The sequence below is a fragment of the Lepidochelys kempii genome, chromosome 16 (assembly GCF_965140265.1).
Source record: "Lepidochelys kempii isolate rLepKem1 chromosome 16, rLepKem1.hap2, whole genome shotgun sequence".
In the NCBI taxonomy this organism is placed as follows: domain Eukaryota; kingdom Metazoa; phylum Chordata; order Testudines; family Cheloniidae; genus Lepidochelys; species Lepidochelys kempii.
In genome coordinates this window covers 12,827,050-12,846,435 of record NC_133271.1, presented here as the reverse complement: position 1 = coordinate 12,846,435, position 19,386 = coordinate 12,827,050, and the positions used below count along the sequence as shown (strand labels likewise).

The window sequence follows — 19,386 nt, the reverse complement described above, 5'->3', positions numbered from 1 at the left end:
TGTCATTTTTAAAAATGGGATTTAGGCATTTTGAAAATCCCACCCTATGTCTATAAACACCTTCCCCTGCACACCCCAGGAAGAGATACAAGCTTTACATTTCACTGATGGCATTAAACATTCTCTGCTCCCTCCCAGTGAGGGGAGCCAGCCTGGAGGAATCACGGTTCTGATTCTATTTATTCCTATCACTTTTTAAAGTTTTGATTTTATGGTGGTAATTTTTGCGTTCATTGTTGTTCCCAGCCCACAGTCATCAAGGGACAAGGTATTAAATAAACCCTCACAACATACAGAAAGAGAAGGGGAAATTAACTTCCAGAATAAATAAAACCTGGCCGGTAACTTTCTGCCCTCATTCTTTTTCATGCTTCAACCCCATAGAATAATAAATAATAATAATAATGACTTGTCTGTGTCTTTTAGAGACCTAACCTTAACTTGCAGCAAAATGCCCTCCATACCTTTCAGCAGCGCCGGAGGTCGGCATCTGAAGGAGCATGTCTTTCCGAAAGTCGTACCCTCGCTGCAGTTGAACGTGGCTGGGTAGACATGGTACTGGTCTGGGATGCCACAATCCACCGGTTCACAGGCCACCTGTTTGTTCCATTTCCCGTCCGTGCAAGTCATTGTGATGCTGGACTCCAGCTGAAAGAGACGCATGGCCAAAGACATCAAACCTAAGAATAACCAAATAGCTCCCAGTACCCACTAAGAGCCACCCACAGCCTAACTGCTGCTCATGTTTGCTATCCTATCACGTCTCGAGCCTGATCATCAGCAGAGGCTTCCAAAGAACATCCAGATGTTAAGGAAATGGTGTCAGTGAGTCAGTAGGGGATATTTCCCCCTCTGAGTTAGCACCAAACCAGTGCTCCCGAAGTGCTGTGTTGCTGGTGATGAGACTTAGAAGGGAAGTCCTGATAACCTGTGGTTGTTATAGAACCGTTGGTGATTTTTCTGCTACTAAGATGTTAACCATGGCATCCTGGCTGAATGTGAATTGGAGGTATTCCTGTTTGCCAACTTCAACTCACTCTCCGGTTTTCACCGTATGTGAATCTCTTCTTCACTTCCGCTCCTTAGATGCGGCTGTATGTGCTGTGAAACAGCTGCTGTGCCTGACCCCAGACAGGGCTGAACATCAAGCTGTAAGGTGCTCTGGCACCCAAGGGACTGCGCTTTGTGATCCATTTCCTAGAGATGCTCACATTTACTCTGAGAACACCGTCATCCATTAAATGTGGCTATTATTATTTACTTGTACTATGGCAGTGCCCAATGGAATCAGGGCCCCACTGTGGTAGGCACTGGACATGCCCCTAGTAAGAGACAGAAGAGCTTACAATCTCAACAGACAAGGCAATATTATTATCCCCATTTTTCAGATGGGGAAACAGAGGCACAGAAAGGTCACATGTGGCAAAGGTTGTACAGAGATTCTGTGGCAGAGCTGGAAATTCAACTCAGATCTCCTAAGTCACACCTAGTGCCTGGGCCACAAGACCATCCTGGAGTGGTTTGGAGGAATGTCCCTCAGAGATGCAGCAGATATCCAGAATCGCTAGATAGCAGAGGACACAGAAAGTGAGGGAACCACCCTTCCACTGCTAAGACCATGAATTTACTACAAAGCACAGGCAGGTAGGGGTGAAGACCACAGAACAAATAACACAGCCAATATTTTAAATGTTCTTTTAAAGCATTGTGGTTAGAAACCAGGGAAGGCCAGCCCAAGAGTATGACTCCTTGCAGGAGAATACAGAGTGGGATAGAGAGGAGAAATAAGAGAGATGTAAGAGACCGAAAAGCAAGAGGCAGCTAGAGCAGGAAAGAAAAGCTACCTGCACAAATCTGCCTGAACTGTAGCAGTCCTGTCCCTCCAGGGGATATTTTATTCAGGGCTGGCACAGTCACAGGAGATTTGCAATGCCAAGCATTGATCTGGGTTTATAAAAGCCAGGGAAATTTTTCTAACACACATCAAAGGGACCTGGAATTCCCTTTTGCCAAAACACCCTAATGGTTTCAACAGAAGTTCGAACCTGTCTCCCTTTGATATATGGTTGTATTCAGAATGGAAAAAGCAGTCCCACAGACTGGAGACTTCCCAAGTGGGCACAAAACCCCTTTTCCAGGTCACCAAGTTTCTTTAAATAGGAAGCATTGTTGACAAAAACAAAACAAAACAAAACAAATTCCTATTGATCCACAGTGTAACATACCAGGATCCATGGAGAGCCTAAGGCAAACTGACATTATGGACATCACTTTCAGAGGATGTGTTTCCCAGGGACTTTATCTTCATTGCTTTCCAAATTGTCTGCACCATTTTTAAATTGTTTATAGACTGCAGATAGAAAGTTACTTGGAGATGTCTGTACTTCAGGAAAGTTGTTTTACGGTGTGAGACTCCACAGAAGAAAAGTGAAGAGATGAATGTTCAAGTATGTAACATCCCTGCCCAACCCCCTCTTGCCTGCTTCTGGTGCACTCCTTGGAGCAGAAGTAGAAATTGGGCATTTCTCAACCACTGAGATTTCCATTATTTTCAATGGACAACACATGGGTTAATGAAGGAGTTCAGGGCCTGATTCAGAAGCTGAGTGATGCCAGCTCCCATTCCATATTTCAGTCGGAGTGGGTGTTCAGTGCTTCTGAAAATCAGGCCTTTTACCTCTGTAGATCAGGGAGACATGCAGTCTTCCCTGCTACCACAATGCAGCATGTGGTTTTGCACTCCAGGCTGTGTGGCTCCATGGTGAGCAGAAGCCGCTGTTTCCCATAAGAAACATTATTATTATCTGCTAATTTCCACAGAACCTATGGCCATGGATGCTCGGCACGTCAATTTCAGAGATTAAAACACAAAATAAAAGCTGTTAATCAAATGCTAAACCAAATACATGCCTCTTGCACTGTGCCCTGAAGGACACTGGACTCAGGCTCTGATAGAAGGCACAGGGAAGCGAATCCCAAAGGCGTGGGAGTTCAGCTCAAGAAACCCAGCTGCTGGGTATGGAGTGTTCTAATGTAGTAACCAACTTCAAGAACTTCCCAGTTGACCTTTGCTTCTGGGAGAGGATATAGAGGAAGAGACAGCCTCTCCAATAGAATCATAGACATGTAGGGCTGGAAAGGATCTTGAGAGGTCATCAAGTCTTGGCCTCTGTGCTGTGGCAGGACCAAGAAAGCCTAGACTATCCCTGACAGGTGTTTTTCCAACCTGTTCTTAAAAACCTCCAATGATGGGGATTCCACAACCTCCCTGGGAAGCCTGGTCCACAGCTTAACTCCCCTTATAGTTAGAAAGTTTTTCCTAATATCTACTCTAAATCTCCCTTGCTGCAGATTAACCCCATTACTTCTTGTCCTAGTTTCAGTGGATACAGAAAACAACTGATCACTGTCCACTTTACAACAGCCCTTAACATATTGGAAGGCTGTTATCAGGTCCCCGCTCGGTCTTCTTAAGACTAAACATTCCCATTTTTCCCCCCTTTCCTCAAAGAACTCATGTTCTGAGCCTTTCATCATTTTTGTTGCTCCCCTCTGGACTCGCTCCAATTTATCCTCATCTTTCCTAAAGTGCGGCACCCAGACCTGGACACAGGACTCCAACTGAGGCCTCACTAATGCCCAGGTGAGCAGGACAATTACATAGTGTAGCTTGCATATGACGCTCCTGAAAAGGATTATTGTGGCTCACAGGGCGTTAAATAACCCGACAAGTCACATCTGAGCGAGCGTTAGGCTTGATAAGGATGGAGTCCAGCTGAGCAGGGAGCAGGTGGGGCTAGTATAAAGCCAGGAAGTATGCAACAGACAGGGGCTGTAATGTGGAAGCCTGCAGTCACTCTCTGGGCTTAGAGAGGGAAAGGAGGAGACCCAGGGGGAGAGCAGAAGCCCTGGGATCCTGGCCCTGAAGGATGGGTTTACCCAGAAGGTTGGTAGAGCACAAAACTGATGGGGTGGAGTAGGAAGAAGCTCAGGGAAACAGCAGCAAGATTTGGGACAGTACAGACATTGGCTGCTGATTCAAGGATTCCTAAGCTGGAACCTGGAGTAGTGGGTAGGCCCGGGTTCTCCTACCAGCCACTGGGGAAGTTGCATTGCCTTGGATTGGAGGACTGCTGGGTAGAACACCTGATCAGCCGGTCCAGCGAGACTGTGACACTCTGGAAGGTGGTAAACACATAGTGACCTGGCTGGAGGGCCCAGCCATGAAGAGGGAGTATCCTGACTCACAAAGAGGAAGCCCTGCAACTCCTGGAACATGAAAAGAGCTGTAGCATGAGCAAGACACAGAAGGGGGCATCAGATTGGGCAGAGCTAACCCCCAGACACAGGTGCAAGGAGGCACCCCAGTGATGAGTAGTGTAACCCATGACAATCCCCCAGAATATTAGCCTTTCTTTCGCAACTGCATCACATTGTTGAGTCATATTCAATTTGTGATACACTATAACCCCCAGATCCTTTTCAGCCATACAACCACCTTCCCATTTGTCCCCCATTTTGCAGTTGTGCATTTGATTTTCATAAGTGTAGAACTTTGTGATTGTCTTTATTCAATTTCATCTTGTTGATTTCAGACCAATTCTCCAATTTGTTAAGGTTGTTCTGAATTCCAATCCTGTCCTCCAAGTGCTTGCAACCCCTCCCAGGTTGGTGTCATCCACAAATTTTAGAAGCATGCTCTCCACTCCATTATCCAAGTCCTTAGTAAAAATATTGAAGAGTACTGGACCAAGGACTGACTCCTTCGGGACTCCCCTAGATACATCCTCCCAATTTGACTAGGAACCATTTATAACTATTCTTGGAGTAGGGTATTTCAACCAGTCGTGCACCCACCTCAGAGTAATTTCAACTACACCACATTTCCCTAGTTCGCTTATGAAAATGTCATGTGGGACTGTGTCAAAAGCCTTCCTATAATCAAGGTATATCTACTGGTTCCCCACATCTACTAGGCCAGGAAACCTATCAAAGAAGAGAATTAGGCTGGTTTGGCATGATTTGTTCTTCAAATTTATGCTGGCTATTCCTTATAACCCTATTACTCTCTAGGTGCTTACAAACGGATTGTTTAGCAATTTCTTCCAGTATCTTTCCAGGTATTGAAGGTAGGCTGAATGGTCTATAATTCCCCAGGTCCTCTTTCTTCCCATTTGAAATACAGATACTATGTATTGTGACAGAGTCGGGCCAGATGGCTACAGGAGAGTGATAGAAGGCAGATATATTAGCCCCAAGTTAAGTAGTTCCCTTTTTCCTGGGTAAGGTAACATGGAAGATTCCAGAACAATCAGGAACTTTCTGGAAACAATTAAGGCAGACAGGCTGATTAGAACACCTGCAGCCAATCAAGAAGCTGCTAGAATCAATTAAGGCAGGCTAATCAGGGTACCTGGGTTTAAAAAGGCTCTCACTCCAGTTAATGAGGTGTGCGTAAGGATCTGGGAGTGAGAGGACGTGCTGTTGGAGGACTGAGGAGTACAAGCATTAACAGACACCAGGAGGAAGGTCCTGTGGTGAGGACAAAGAAGGTGTTGGGAGGAGGCCATGGGGAAGTAGCCCAGGGAGTTGTAGCTGTCGCACAGCTGTTCTAGGAGGCTCTCTACACAGCTGCAGTCCACAGGGCCCTGGGCTGGAACCCAGGGTAGAGGGCGGGCCCGGGTTCCCCCCAAACCTCCCAAGTCCGGACCCAACACAGGAGGTTCCACCAGAGGGGAAGGTCTCTAGGCTGCTTCCTGACCCACATGGCGGATCAGCAGAAACTGCGGGGATTGTTCTTACTCTTTTTTCCCCATGCTGGCCAGTGATGAGGTTATCTGAGTGAACGGCAGATTTGAGCCACAAAAGTGGTCAAACTGAAGGCTACTGTGAATCACTGGGGTGAGCAAAATCCGCCAATAAGTGCAGGACCCACCAAGGTAGAGGAGGAACTTTATCACAGTATGTTTACCTTTTTCCATCCCTCTGGGACCTCACTCATCCTCCAGAAGTTCTCAAAGATAATCGCTAACAGTTCCAAGATTGCTTCCGCTAGTTCCTTACGTATTATTTAAACATTCTTTAACCTGTTCTTTCCCTATTTTGGCTGGTGTTCCTTCCCCCTTGTTAATATTAATTCTGCTGAGTATTTGGTCACCATTATCTTTTTTAGTGAAGCCAAATGGGCATTCAACACCTCAGCCTTCCTGATGTCATCTGTTATTAGCTCTCTTCCCTGTTAAGCAGAGGAACTACACTTTCCTTTTCGTTTCTCTTGGCTCCTAATGTATTTAAAGAATCTTTTCATTAACCAGGCCCCCAGCCCAATCAGAGTGTTCAAAGCATTTTCTGAACACCTTGAACTGCTCCCACAAACAGGGAAGTAATACAGAACCTTGAGCCCCGGCGTTATACATTTATGCAGGCCCACCCACTCAAGAAATAGTCAAGTGTGCACTGCACTATTCCTGAAGGGCTTCAGCAGTAGCTGTGTTGTATATTAGTTTAATAGTATAGGTGCAATCAGCTGCAGCCTGTTGGAAATGGTAAGTGACTGTGTTATTGCCCTGTAGCTTAGAAGACATCATGTATCAGCAGTGCACTTAATCTGCACTTATTGCTGCCTCTGTCCTGTATCCTGCTATGGCATGATCATTCTCTGCTGTGTAACAGGAAAATTCAGTCTCTTGTTGTATTCGGCCCTAGGCTTCCCTCCAGTCCTCTTCAGGATAAGAAGAATCACTAGGATACTTCAAACCCTTCAGCCAGTGCACATTATCAGTGTTCCATTGCAAAGAAATAACATATCAGAGTGTGAGATCATTGGCTTCTCAAGCAATTGGTTCCCTACATTGTCTGGTGGGGGCTCTTGGTTTTCAAGGTCATTGATACTGTACTCTTTAAGGCATATCGATCATCTACCATCGTCACTTTAATTAATACTGAAACGCCCATACCTTTGTGGCAGAACATCACAGTCATGGCTTTCAGCAAAGAAAGTGAAAGCTAACTTATTTGTTTCAATGTGCAGGGGGAATTTAGATTGCCAGAGTTATAGTAAATGTATCCAGGGAACCAGCATTCATAGCCCTCCTTTTGCAAAATGTGCTAAAGGCTCTAGGAGGGCTGCAGGTGGCCAGGACTTCGTCCAAAAGATGGCAGATCCAGCAACAGAGCATTCCTTAATTCCACAGTGGGACATTAATCAATCCTGCCTCAGAGGGAGCAGCACCACCCCCTGAATCATCAGCTGCATCATATCCGGAAGCACCCATGCTTTTCCTTGCAGCTCTCCCACTAAAATACTGACCAGGCACAAGCCTGCTTAGCTGGGGAGACCTCTCAAGGCCACACAGCCCAAGGCAGCATCTGTGCAGCACTTGGCTTTTGCCTGGGGTTTATTAGCTGTCACTCTGGGCACTTTGTGTTGCTTTGACTGGCATCCCCAGCAACTGCTGCCCTCACTCCTCTGCCTTCCAAAATGAGCCTTATGTAGGGAGAGATTGAAAAAATGAAACACAGTCACCCAGTGTCTGGTGCAGATTAAAGGAACTAAAACTCAGCCAGTCTCATAAAAGTTGTTTCTTGGGACTTCTGACAGCTTGTGAGAATCCACGTCCCCTTCCCGCTACCCGAGATCTGTCTGCTCCTTCTTCAAGAGTCGTTTCACGTGTGAAGTTTCCCCTCCTTAAAAATGAACAGCTGTGTGCTCTCCTCTAAGTACTCTTCCTCTGCTGCCCACTTACTGTGCCGCTAATTGAACCCACATGAACTGTGCTTTCTTTGCCTGGCATGATTGATGATGCCTTTGCACAACATTAAGGAGCTGCTGGGTTTTAAGTAATACCTCGCAACCACAGCCGCAGCGGCAGTGGCATCCAGAAGGAGAGATGACAACAAATAACCAAGCGATGGGGGCTTTTAGGGAAGGCAGGACAAAAAAGGGATGGGGGGAGTGGGAGCAAGAGAAAGGTAATGAAAGAAGAAGAGAGGAGGGAGGAAAAGAAGAACAAGAGAGATTACGATGGGAGAAAAAGAAAGGTGGGACAAAATGAAATATGGCTAGAGTAAGAAACAGATGTAGTGGGTAATTTAAAACGGCCCTATGTGGGGAAAGGTGCATTGAGGATTTAGCCCCCATCCGCACACTGAGCTTCTTTTGTCGTCAATATAGTTAGGTGAGGTTGAGAGACAGTTACAGTAAATAGCCAGGCCACCACTTCACTTCTGTTTACTGCACATGGCTTCGCTGTATTCAGGGTTCTGTCACCTGACGGAGTTTGCCCTTAGAAGTCCCCCGCCCAAAGAGCACTGATTGAATGGAAAAGGTTCAGAAAAGGACAACAAAAATGATTAGGGGTATGGAATGGCTTCCATATGAGGAGAGATTAATAAGACTGGGACTTTTCAGCTTGGAAAAGAGATGGCTAAGGGGAGATATGATTGAGGTCTATAAAATCATGACTGGTGTAGAGAAAGTAGATAAGGAAGTGCTGTTTACTACTTCTCATAACACAAGAACTAGGGGTCACCAAATGAAATTAATAGGCAGCAGGTTTAAAACAAATAAAAGGAAGTACTTCTTCAGACAATGCACAGTCAACCTGTGGAACTCCTTGCCAGAGGATGTTGTGAAGGTCAAGACTATAACAGGGTTCAAAAAAGAACTAGATAAGTTCATGGTCGATAGGTCCAACAATGGTTATTAGCCAGGATGGGCAGGGATGGTGTCCCTAGCCTCTGTTTGCCAGAAGTTGGGAATGAGTGACAGGGGCTGGATCACTTGATGATTACCTGTTCTGTTCATTCCCTCTGGGACACCTGGCACTGGCCGCTGTCGGAAGACAGGATACTGGTCTAGATGGACCTGTGGTCTGACCCAGTAGGGCTGTTCTTATGTTCTTATCTTCATGTCCCAGGAATGGGTAAGGACCGGGACTCAACACAGACCGAAAGGCTGAACAGTCTTTAGCCACTGAGATGGAGATTTTCAGAAGTGCCTAAAGGTTGATAGAGATTGACTTTCAAGGGTACTTGTGCTCCTAAATCTTTTTTTTTTTCTTTTTTTAAATCTGCCCCGGAATTCTCTCTGTTCAGTCCCTAAAAAAGCCTCACCCTGAAATGTCTATGAGAAATTCAGCTCTGGTGCTGAAATCAGGGCATGATCATCAATCATTTTCATCAGCATGGCAGTCCTCACTGTCCCTCCTGCCAAGAAGGCTATAGATCTTCATGACTCTCTTTCAGATGCCTGATTTCCTTCCCTACCCAACACTATGGAATACCAGCTTGTGCAAAACTGCTTTCCTTCTCCCTTTCTCCAGTTTCCTTCAGTTGAATGAGTGGAACATGTTTCCAGTTCTGCACAAAAAACCACTGTGCAAACACAGAGATTCCATCCTAACCCAGGGCAAAAAAGGCCATTGGTTATAGATAGTCAACAATCAATACATCCTATTTTACTTCTGAACTACTGTCATCAGAAGAGAAACTGGAAGTTGGGAAGCAATTGAGGAAGGACAAAAACAAATGAAAGGAATCTAAACTATGATAATTAAATTCCAGGATTTCACAGAGATTTTATTTCTTGTGTGAAAATAACCCAAATTCCAGCCTGAAGCACCTGACTGCAATGAAATAAAGAGCCCCTGTGTGGAGCATGGTGATATCTCCTAAGCACATGCATAACTTTAAGCATGTGCTTAAGTGCTTTGTTGATGAGGGATGGACTTAAGCACATGCTTAACTCTGCTGAACTGGGGCCTCAAAGCCCACATACACACTATAATGAATGCACAGAATATAAGAAAGACAGAGAGCCTTTGGCCTAGGGTGGGTGGGTTTTTTAGTTTTTTTTTTTGGCTCTTTGGGAGAGGATTGTTGAGAGCAAAGTGCGGGATGGATCAGGGTTCGGATAAGAGCATTGTGACAGACAGTGAATCTCGTTGGCTAGTGGAATTAACATCTCAAGTTGTGTCATATGAATCAGATCAAGTCCTGAATGCTTTGGGGGCGGAAAAAAAGCACACTTTGAAACCAGGGTTCTCTGATCAAAACCATACAGTAATAATTGGCTTCAATCTTCCCCATTAGGGACTTTTCCCATTTAAGTGATACGGTGTTGGTGAAACAATTTTAGTTGTTTTATTTGGTTTGTGGATTCCTGTGTTCTCAATGTAAAGATCTAGTCCAACTATTTCCCTGGTCAGTCATTCAGGCTTGTTTGAGACTTTGTTTTCTAGTCTGCAAAAATGCTCAGCTGGAGCTAGGGTTCTGGTGCTGATGCCAATTAAGATGGAAGAGGCCCAGCTCATGGGGTCCTGTATTTGTTTTGTAATGGAGTTGAAAGGGCTGACTCATTCCCCTCCACTCTGTCTCCCCCTCAGTGATCTTATGAAGAGCCCAGTATTTTACAAATCCAGACAAGCTGCTGAGTGTGGCTGTTTTCCTTTACATCCCCCACAACACCATGCTTGCTGCCCCTACCACAGAAAACAGTGCCTATGTGGAACACCTGAACTAAAGCACTCTTGGTCTCACGGACAGGTCCCAACTGGTTTTACGTACACAAGTCTGAGAAGAGGGAACCAGCGTGTGCGTATCGGAAAACTCCAAAGCTTTGCCCCCAAACTTAACACGAATCCAGGGAGGTTCTGCATGTGAGAGGCATGGGACAACTCCCCCTCCCCCACATTAACTCTCTCCCTGCAAACTGCAGGGAAAGCCGGAGTGATTTTCACAGCTCTGATGGAGTTCAGCCCCCTCTCCGGGCACTGAAAAATCATCCCTGCCTGGGGATGACTTATGCCTGGCGCGCACAAGAATCCTTCTGAAGAGCAAATAGTTTGGCTTTGGAATGCACCAGATTGTAGCAAGTGTCAGGTATTTGGGGGTGGGAGTGGGGAAAAAAGGATTCCAAGGAGGGTTCTCCAAGGTTTCCTCTAAAAGGTCTTTGCACACACTCCACACTTCCTGTGACACACATGAACACTCTGCCATGCTATCAACACACACCATAGATTTTCCAGGAACAAAGTATAAATATTTCCAGCACAAAATGAATGTAAAATTTGCTAAGTGGTGTTGCCTTCCCTTCTGGGTTTTGTTTAAACAGGAAAACAAATGAACAGTTCCCCTGTCCCTTGCCCTCTCTGCCAACAAATGCACTTGTGGAATGGGAGGCTTAGCTCATCATTAAGGGGAGGCAGCATATCAAGGTCTGACCCCCCCCCCCCTTTTTTTTTTTAAATCTGAAAAACCCGGGTACACTTTTCCCCTTGTCGTCGTTCATGTTTGTGCATCTCTGCACTGTCAGGTTCTGTCTGGAAGCGGATGGAATGAAATGCTGCAAAAGAGGCGTGGCCTGTGACATTATCAGGCCAAGACAAAAGAGAAAACACCAGAAATCTCACCAAAAAGCTCGTGCTCATAAGATTCACAGTTCAGCTTTGCAGACCTAATAAGATCAGATAAGGTCAGAATAACCATCTAAATGTTTGGGAATTCTAAATTTCAGAAACATCTGAGGTTCACCCATCATTAGAACATGTTTCTATAGAATTGCCCCTTTCTCAAACAAGAAGACATATAGAAGCTACAGATTTATCTAATCTTGCTATAGCTGTTTGGATGTTGGGAAGGAGTGTAGTCTACAAGCTCAAGCATAGATTTGCGGATGAGGATACCTGGATTCTATTTTCAGTCCTGACAATGCCTACCTGTGTGATCTTGTGTGAGCCATTTGGCCTTTCCGTGCCTCAATTTCTCCAACTGCAAAGGAAGGTAGTAATACTCAACCTCTCTCTCTTGCATTTTATGAGGGGCAACAAAATTGTTTGTAAGCTGGTTGGAAATACTTTCATGAAAGGCTTTCTACAATAAGACCCAACGTTTTATCATCCATGTGATGATGAAGGAACCTCCAAAGCTTTGGACTTTCTATTCTGATCAGCTCTCACAATTTAAGAACTTCCTGTGAACCCATTCCAACTTTCTGGGTTGGTAAAAGTGACCTTGAAATCTCGTGAAAACAGGATTTCTTGTGACACTCCTGGTATGTCCTACTCCTGGATCAGACCAGAAATTGTACCATGAGAATGGACTTTCTTATGGTGTTCCAGTATTTCCTCTGCTGCTGAGCCTGGGAGGGACTAGGAAGTGCAGAGGCATGTTTGAAAAAGATTTTGAAATGTAGATGAAAGTGTGGGTTAGTTCCTATTTTATCCAGACTTATATTTACCCATCTCTCCTTCTGGAGAACCCCCAACACACCTGGCTCTTGACAAGGTCATCATCTCGCTGTACTTGCAGAATGTAGCCCATCTTGCAACTCACACTGCACTGGGCACCGTCGTAGAGCTCCCCACTGGTGCAGTTCAGCACAGCATTCTCAATCTCCAGCTCTTGACAGTCAGTGGCTTCGCAGGAGTAGTGGACACAGCTAGTAAGGAAACAAGAAATGGCCCCTTTAGTTCATTTTTGCAGAACAAGGCTACACTGACAAATGCTTCATTGGTAGGGCAGCACGTACAAGTCACACAGCTTGCATACTGAACTAGTTTTGCAAAAATCATCCGGGAACAGTAGGCACCATTGTCACACTTCCTGCTGAATGAGTGCATGCTGGCAATGACACCTGCAGCACATTATAGATCTTGTGCGTGTGAACAAAATGCTGGTGCAAGGGGCCAGGTTGTCAATGCTTGAGAATGACATTTGGTTTTTGTCCAGGATACACAGAACACGAACAGTGTGCAGTGCAGCATCTCAGGCTTCCCTTCAGCGCTCCCCCAAACCTTGCCAGAGAAGAACCATCTTCAAGGTTTAGGGATGTTGTTCGGTCTCCAGGCGCCATCCCATCTTTGGTCTCTGCTGAAATTACAAGGGTCGGACCATACCGATAAAGCCGGTGTTTTTGTGATGCTGACACCTGTTTTTGGGGAACTGGATTGAGACTCAAAGGACACAACTCCAGGTATGTAGCTAGTGATAAGCTCTTATCAGTTTGAACAAGCTCAGTAGCATGCTGTCTTTTCAGATCACTCCAATGCTGCCTTCCTGTCCACAAAGCATTTGAACAGATGGAACCTCTCTGTTTCCTCGCAGGAAGTGATATTAACATTTAAAACAATTTGCAAAATAGTGATTTCTTTTTTAAACGACACATAGAGGATTGTGTGCAGCAAAGTCTTTCAGTCTATGATAACCCAGACACAACAACTACTGAAAACATATCCAGCTCAGGAACTTGAGCATTTACCCAGTGGTTCTCAACCTATTTAATACTGTGGGCTGCATATGCAGCTCTCTGTGTGTTACGTGGGCCGCACCCACACAATAGAGATACTACCTGTATGGCCTTGAGAATGTCACATGGGCTGCAGCTGGGGGATGATTGGGCTGCAAGCTGCCTGCGGGTTGAGAAACAATGATTTACATGACATGCATCTGACGAAGGGGGTATTCACCCATGAAAGCTTATGCTCCAATACGTCTGCTAGTCTATAAGGTGCCACAGGACTCTGCTGCTTTTAATGATTTACATGACATTTTTACATGGTCAAAGTGTCGTATGGACACTAAGTCAGGGTTCTCAACCTGAGGCTCTCCCCCCCCCCCCCAATACTATAAAAACTCCACAGCCCACGTGTGCTACAATAACTGGTTTTCTGCATATAAAAGGCGGTAGCAACCAGGGCAACTGCCTGGGGCCCCATGCCCGTGAAGCTACATTGCTCAGGCTTCGGCTTCAGCCCTGGGCGACGTGGCTCAGGGCCCTGGGTTTCAGCCCCATGTGGTGGGGGTTCAGCTTTCTACCCTGGGCCCCAGTGAGTCTAATGCTGGCCCTGCTTGGCGGCCGCCCCTGAAACCTGCTCACGGCCCCCCAGGTGGCCCTGACACCTGGTTGAGAACTACTGCACTAAGTAACTACCTCATGATATCCCTGTGAGGAAGCTGGGTCAGTGCAATTAATCCCATTTTAGAGCTGGGAAAGGAGATACAGAAAGGGGAAATGACTTGCCCAGAGCCACACAGAGAGTCAAAGGTGGAGCCAGGTTTAGAACTTGGGACTTCCTGAGTTGCAAATCAGACTTGGACACAGTATTCTGTCGCTGTATCAAATCATTTCTCTTCCAACTAGGAAATAACCCCGCCTGGGAAGTAACCTACGCTTGGAATTCAATCATCCCTTGCTTCTTGGAAGCCCTTCGCTGGAATGAGTTGGGCTGCTTATATCCTCTGCATTCGGACGGACTCCATGGGCCCAATTCCCATCCCTTTCCTCTAGGTTGGTGCTTCCCAGCCTAAGTAAGCTCACAGTATTGGAAAGACGCTGCCACAATTCCCACTTAGGACCAAACTGTGAACGAGTAGTATCCTACTCCATAAGCCATCCCACTGAAATCTCTGGTACTGAGTCTTTTAGAAGCACTCCCTCAACTAGTCCTAGAGGCAGCCACCCTTACTTAAAATTGAGCAGCATCTTACTTTGCAAGTAGTCCTGTTGACATGAGTGGAAGTAATTACCGAAAAGGGTCCCACTTAACATTCATAAGGCTGTTGAATCTGGCCACTAAAAGGGAATGGATATTGAACCATGATGGTTTGTCCAATCCTCACTACACATTCCAACTACACCTGTGCACTGAGGCTAATTGTTATTTTGTTTTCCTCCATTTTTGGACAGTGATGTTTTGTATGTGAGTTTCTTCTGCCTTGGTGCTTCACTGAGAAGTAAGTTGTGTTGTTGAGGAACAAAGTGAACATTACTGATATTTCAACATATCGAATAAGGAGAAATCTGATCTCAAAAATACATGTTGTGAACCTTGTAAACCTTGCAGGAAGAATTAAACCCTTCTGCACAAAAGTCAGATAAAAATAAATAAAATAACAGATCCTTTTCAGTAAATATCTGATGTGCACCAATGTATAGCATATTGATGCTACCCTGAATTCAAGCCTTGAAGGATATCATAGGAAGGAATAAACCTGAGAAAAATTAGGGCCAAATTCTGTTGTCCTTACACCAGTACAAATCTGGAGTAACTCCACTGAAGTCAACAGAGCTAGTCTTGATTTACATTGGTTGATGTGAGAACAAGAATCTGGCCCCCAGATGACCATTGATAGTCGTACAGAACTGAAACACCAGAGGCAAAAGCATTAAATAACACTTCTTGTGATGTTCCTCTTTCTGTTTACAAGTCCCCTTGTGGTCTTAGCAAATGGCTGGGGAACATTTTTAGCAATCCCTCGAGGCTCCAGATTATGCTTTGGTTAGCAGGCTCATCCAAGCAGCTCTCTCGGCATGTAACTCTATAAGAATGACTTCATAAAAAACAATACAACCATTCACTTTTTGTAAAACAACAACTACCACTACCAAATGTTTCCAATTTAAATACTTTTGGCTCTCTTGCTACTAGTTCCAGTTTGGTATCAGCTACTGTCAGCTGTAAATCCCAATGACTTTGGGAGTCACCATCCTGAACCGAGTGCTGCAAGTACAGAATTAAATAGGCGAAACAAATATCAACAAGAAAAAACATCCAGACAGAACCCATCATGCCCATAAGCACAAAATGGTGGGCTGCACCATTCCTTTCTCAGGTACTACCACGTAGGAATGGGAAAACACGACATGTTCAAGAAACCATACATTCCTAAGGAACGAAAGAGTAAAAAATCTGAGAATGAAATAATTTTTTTACCTTAATCCACCTTCTTAAGTGTGGACAATAGTTTTTCAACGAATGACTGAATGAAACTTTGCACTGTTCAACGGAGGGTCACTAAGCAGATTTCAAAGAAGGGGATGTTACAGACAGGGAAGCCAAGGTAGAGAGAGGGTATGACTCAATATTTTCAAAAGTGGTCTCTACATTTGGGTGCCCAACCTGAGACCGCTTCAGTGTGATTTTCAGAGGTGTTCCGCACCTGTAGCACCAGCTGGAGTCAAAAGCAGCTGCAGGGGCACTAAACTCCAACAATCCGGCCCTATGCATTTAAAGCTGTGCACCTAAAAATTGGGACACCCACAATGAGAGACCACTTGGTTTTGATCTTCACTATTAACATTTTGCATAGCTTGATTCCTCCTGACTCATCTCTCTGAAGATACCACTGGTTTGGAAACATAAGGACGGTTGTATTACTATCTGTATCTTTTCAAGTACCTTGTCTCCAAAGCTCTCTAACCCCTGACACTCAAATCTGTGATGCTGGCTTTCAACATTTCTGGACAAATCAGGAAAACCTGGAAAAGTATGTGGGGAAGGGGAACTATGCACTCCTCCAAACTCATCCACATCTTTGCAGACTGGAGATCTTGAGAAATACGAGATTGTGAGTTCTATGAGATTTCTAGTGCCTTTTGCTTTCAGCCATGTTGGAAATAATACTGCACCGACAGGCTATCTCACAGTGTGGCACCAATTGAAACTGGGAGGAGAAGAGACACGTGACTTTGTTAAAATATATATTTAACCAAAGTATTTTGAGCTTCACAGAAAATTTGAGTTCAGGTCATATCTATGCTGAAGTTCTGAGTTAGTCTTTATTTTATCTTTTATCTTATTTATTTTATCTGAACCATTTCGCCAATCTCTAATCTAGATATGCTCAAAACTTGAGCTCTAATTCCCCTCTTCTAATATTGGCCCTGATTCAGCAAGGCACTTAAACATGAGCTTATCTTCAAACATGTGCTTAAATCCCACTGGAAGTATATGACATCAATGGGACTTAAGCATGTAGTTAAGTGATCTGAATGGGGACCCCAGTAACAGAATCCTGGAAACATCTGTATTGTTATGTGTTTGTACAAAATTATGACAATTAAGAGGAACTATTCCTTCCTTACATAAAAACAAAACAACACCTCCTGCTTTGTAAAGCTTACAGCAGCCAAATATCTTTTCCTAATCCTGAGGTCAAACACTTTTTTCCAAGAACTCAACCTAACACTGTGCACCCTCATTATTTAAGTAATTTCCTTAATGATCTCTCTGCCAAATATACTTGTATAGGCAAGCACAAAGACACACAAATGCACCCTGACATACAACAGAGGGTCAATTCTGACCTTATTTTACACAGATGTAAAATAAAAGATGTACCTGTGTAGTTGAGGATAGATTTGGGCCTTAGATCTTAAACATTTCTGTCTACACTGATTCTATGACAGTGCACATAACACACACACACACACACATCCTCTACCCATGTTTCTAATGTTCTCATCATCACCAGGTCTCACTGAGGTGGACACAAGAAAGCAGAGATGGACATTTCTTCTGGTCTGTCTGGAGGGCACTTGTCAACCGAGAAAAAGCAGACTCTCTCTCTTTACGCAAAACAAAGTAGGCTTTGATGAATGCTTTAGAAAAGCAGATGCATCAGGCTACTTCCAGTTACACTGCTGGTTGCAGTTATACAGTTCAACCAAAGAAAGATTTGAAAATCTTGTTGTCTGTTTAGTTTCTTTTCTCCAGCTTTCTGCTAACATCTTGTCGATTTCTTTGTTCTGAAGCAGAAGTTCTGAATATGTGTAAGGCAAATATCAGAATTTATTAGACAGAGGGGATTGGATGGGTCAGGGGATTTGGAATGGGGTTCAGAGCCTTTCATTTTAGGTTCTCTGCTTCAAATCCTATCCCTGATAGTGATCAGAAATAGTTACCAGCTGTTGGGTATTCATTCAAGGACTTGGGTGAAACTGACCTCAGCCCAGTTCCCAGAGGGACCTCAGTGGGAATTGTGAATGTATATGTTGATAGGAGTGAAGTGCAGAAAGAAAGAAGGTGCGCGCGCGTGTGTGTGCAGGCATGTATGTGAGAAATAATTACCTGAACACTTCAGTGCTTTCTAAAAAGTTTGGCTCTAAAACTGAGTGAACTGAAAGGAAGGAGAGGCATCGCCTACTGATTAGAGCCATTAGACTGACTGGTTAGCCAGACTCCTAGGTTCCATTCCCTGCTTTGGAAGGGGAGTGGTTCACAGTGGTTAGAGCAGGGTGGGGCAGGTGTCAGGACCCCTGAGTTCCACTACCAGGACTCCATGAAAATTTTTCCACCTGGTTCTCCTGCTCTGTGAAATATCATGTCCAGTGAGACTTCTGCTGAAATGAAGACCTCAAAATGCTCAAGCTTTCAAAACACCTCTAAGATCTCAAGGCAGCTAAGCAGTGTTTGGGAGGTGTGTGTTAACAACTGAATGCCTTGCAGTTTCTCCCTGTGAAAATGTGTTGAAGAGAAAAAAAAAGCGCACCACATTCTAGCTTAATAAAAGCCAAATGATGCTGTTTGCCAATTACCAAAACAGGGTGAAGGTTAAAACCCCATTGAATTATAACCCAAGTCACGGGCCAAGACTTCTATGATTAACAGCTCTCTGAGAAATTCAGTAATTTCACCAGAAGCAGATTGACCGCAATTGCGTAAAATGAAAGAAAGCAGAAGAGTTGGAAACTATAGCAGAATGAGTTAAGAAAAGGAGCATTAAATAACAAGTCTGAGATCAGAGGAGGAGGAGATTCTTTTTTGTTTTCTCTTTAAAAAAGTCACAGGAGGGACTACAAAAGATGATCAGGTTTGTTATGCTTTTGCAGATGATTGTCTCCTTAGTAATTTCTTCTTGGAGACAGAGAGAGCAGGAGAGAATTGAGCGAATGCTTGAAAGGAGAGAGAGGCCACCTTTCTGAGAGGGTTGTGTTGGCCCATCGAAGAGAGAATTCTCAGATGGAAGGAATTTTTTTAGGGCAGGGGTGAGGGGAGGGGATTGCATGTTGTTGAGGAATGGTTTATGCTGGCTCAGGTATGCCAGGTCATGCACTTCTGTGGAAGGAGCTGAGGGTGCATGGTTTCCAAACCATGTCTAAACAAACTGTAGGTCTGTTATTCAGATCCCGATTATTGCACTCAGGGAGCTGAGAAGCAGTTGGGAGATGCTGATTTTATTTTAGTTTATTTTGCCTACAGCCCTGTCCATGACATAAAGAGTTGTTAAGTGTGTATCTGTGTATACAGGCAGAGATTTATATGTATATGTGTATCGTTACATAGACATAAGTCAAAGGAGTAAAAAACACAGCCCACCCTGCATAAGCTGGTTCTTGGCTGCTACAGTGAGGTTGATAGTAATAAAACAAGGTTCAATGGAACTGGGAAAAGCAAATGTACTTTCTTCAAACTATAAAATACACACAGTGGTGACATAGTTATGTAACAAGAAAACATGCAGTACCTGTACCAGAGAACCACATAAAACAGGATACCATTGGCCTTCCCACAAAGGGGAAACTTATCTTCATTATAAACAAGGAGTCAGTGGAGAACTGTAAAGCTGAAATGCTGTTGGGAAACCAGGAATTCTAGCAGTTGGACC

At 44.5% G+C, this 19,386-nt stretch overlaps 1 protein-coding gene across 5 annotated transcripts in view; it reads right to left on the bottom strand.

Annotated features, from left to right (window-relative positions):
- The window catches only part of PAPPA (pappalysin 1), a 228,109-nt gene that overhangs the window by 47,519 nt on the left and 161,204 nt on the right, over positions 1 to 19,386 (bottom strand). For all 5 annotated transcript variants that reach the window (XM_073313934.1, XM_073313936.1, XM_073313935.1 and 2 more), the window contains 2 exons: positions 12,271 to 12,439; positions 465 to 648 (listed from right to left, as the gene is read on the bottom strand). In XM_073313934.1, coding sequence (XP_073170035.1) covers positions 465 to 648; positions 12,271 to 12,439 — 353 coding nt within the window. The remainder of the gene's footprint in view (positions 1 to 464; positions 649 to 12,270; positions 12,440 to 19,386) is intronic.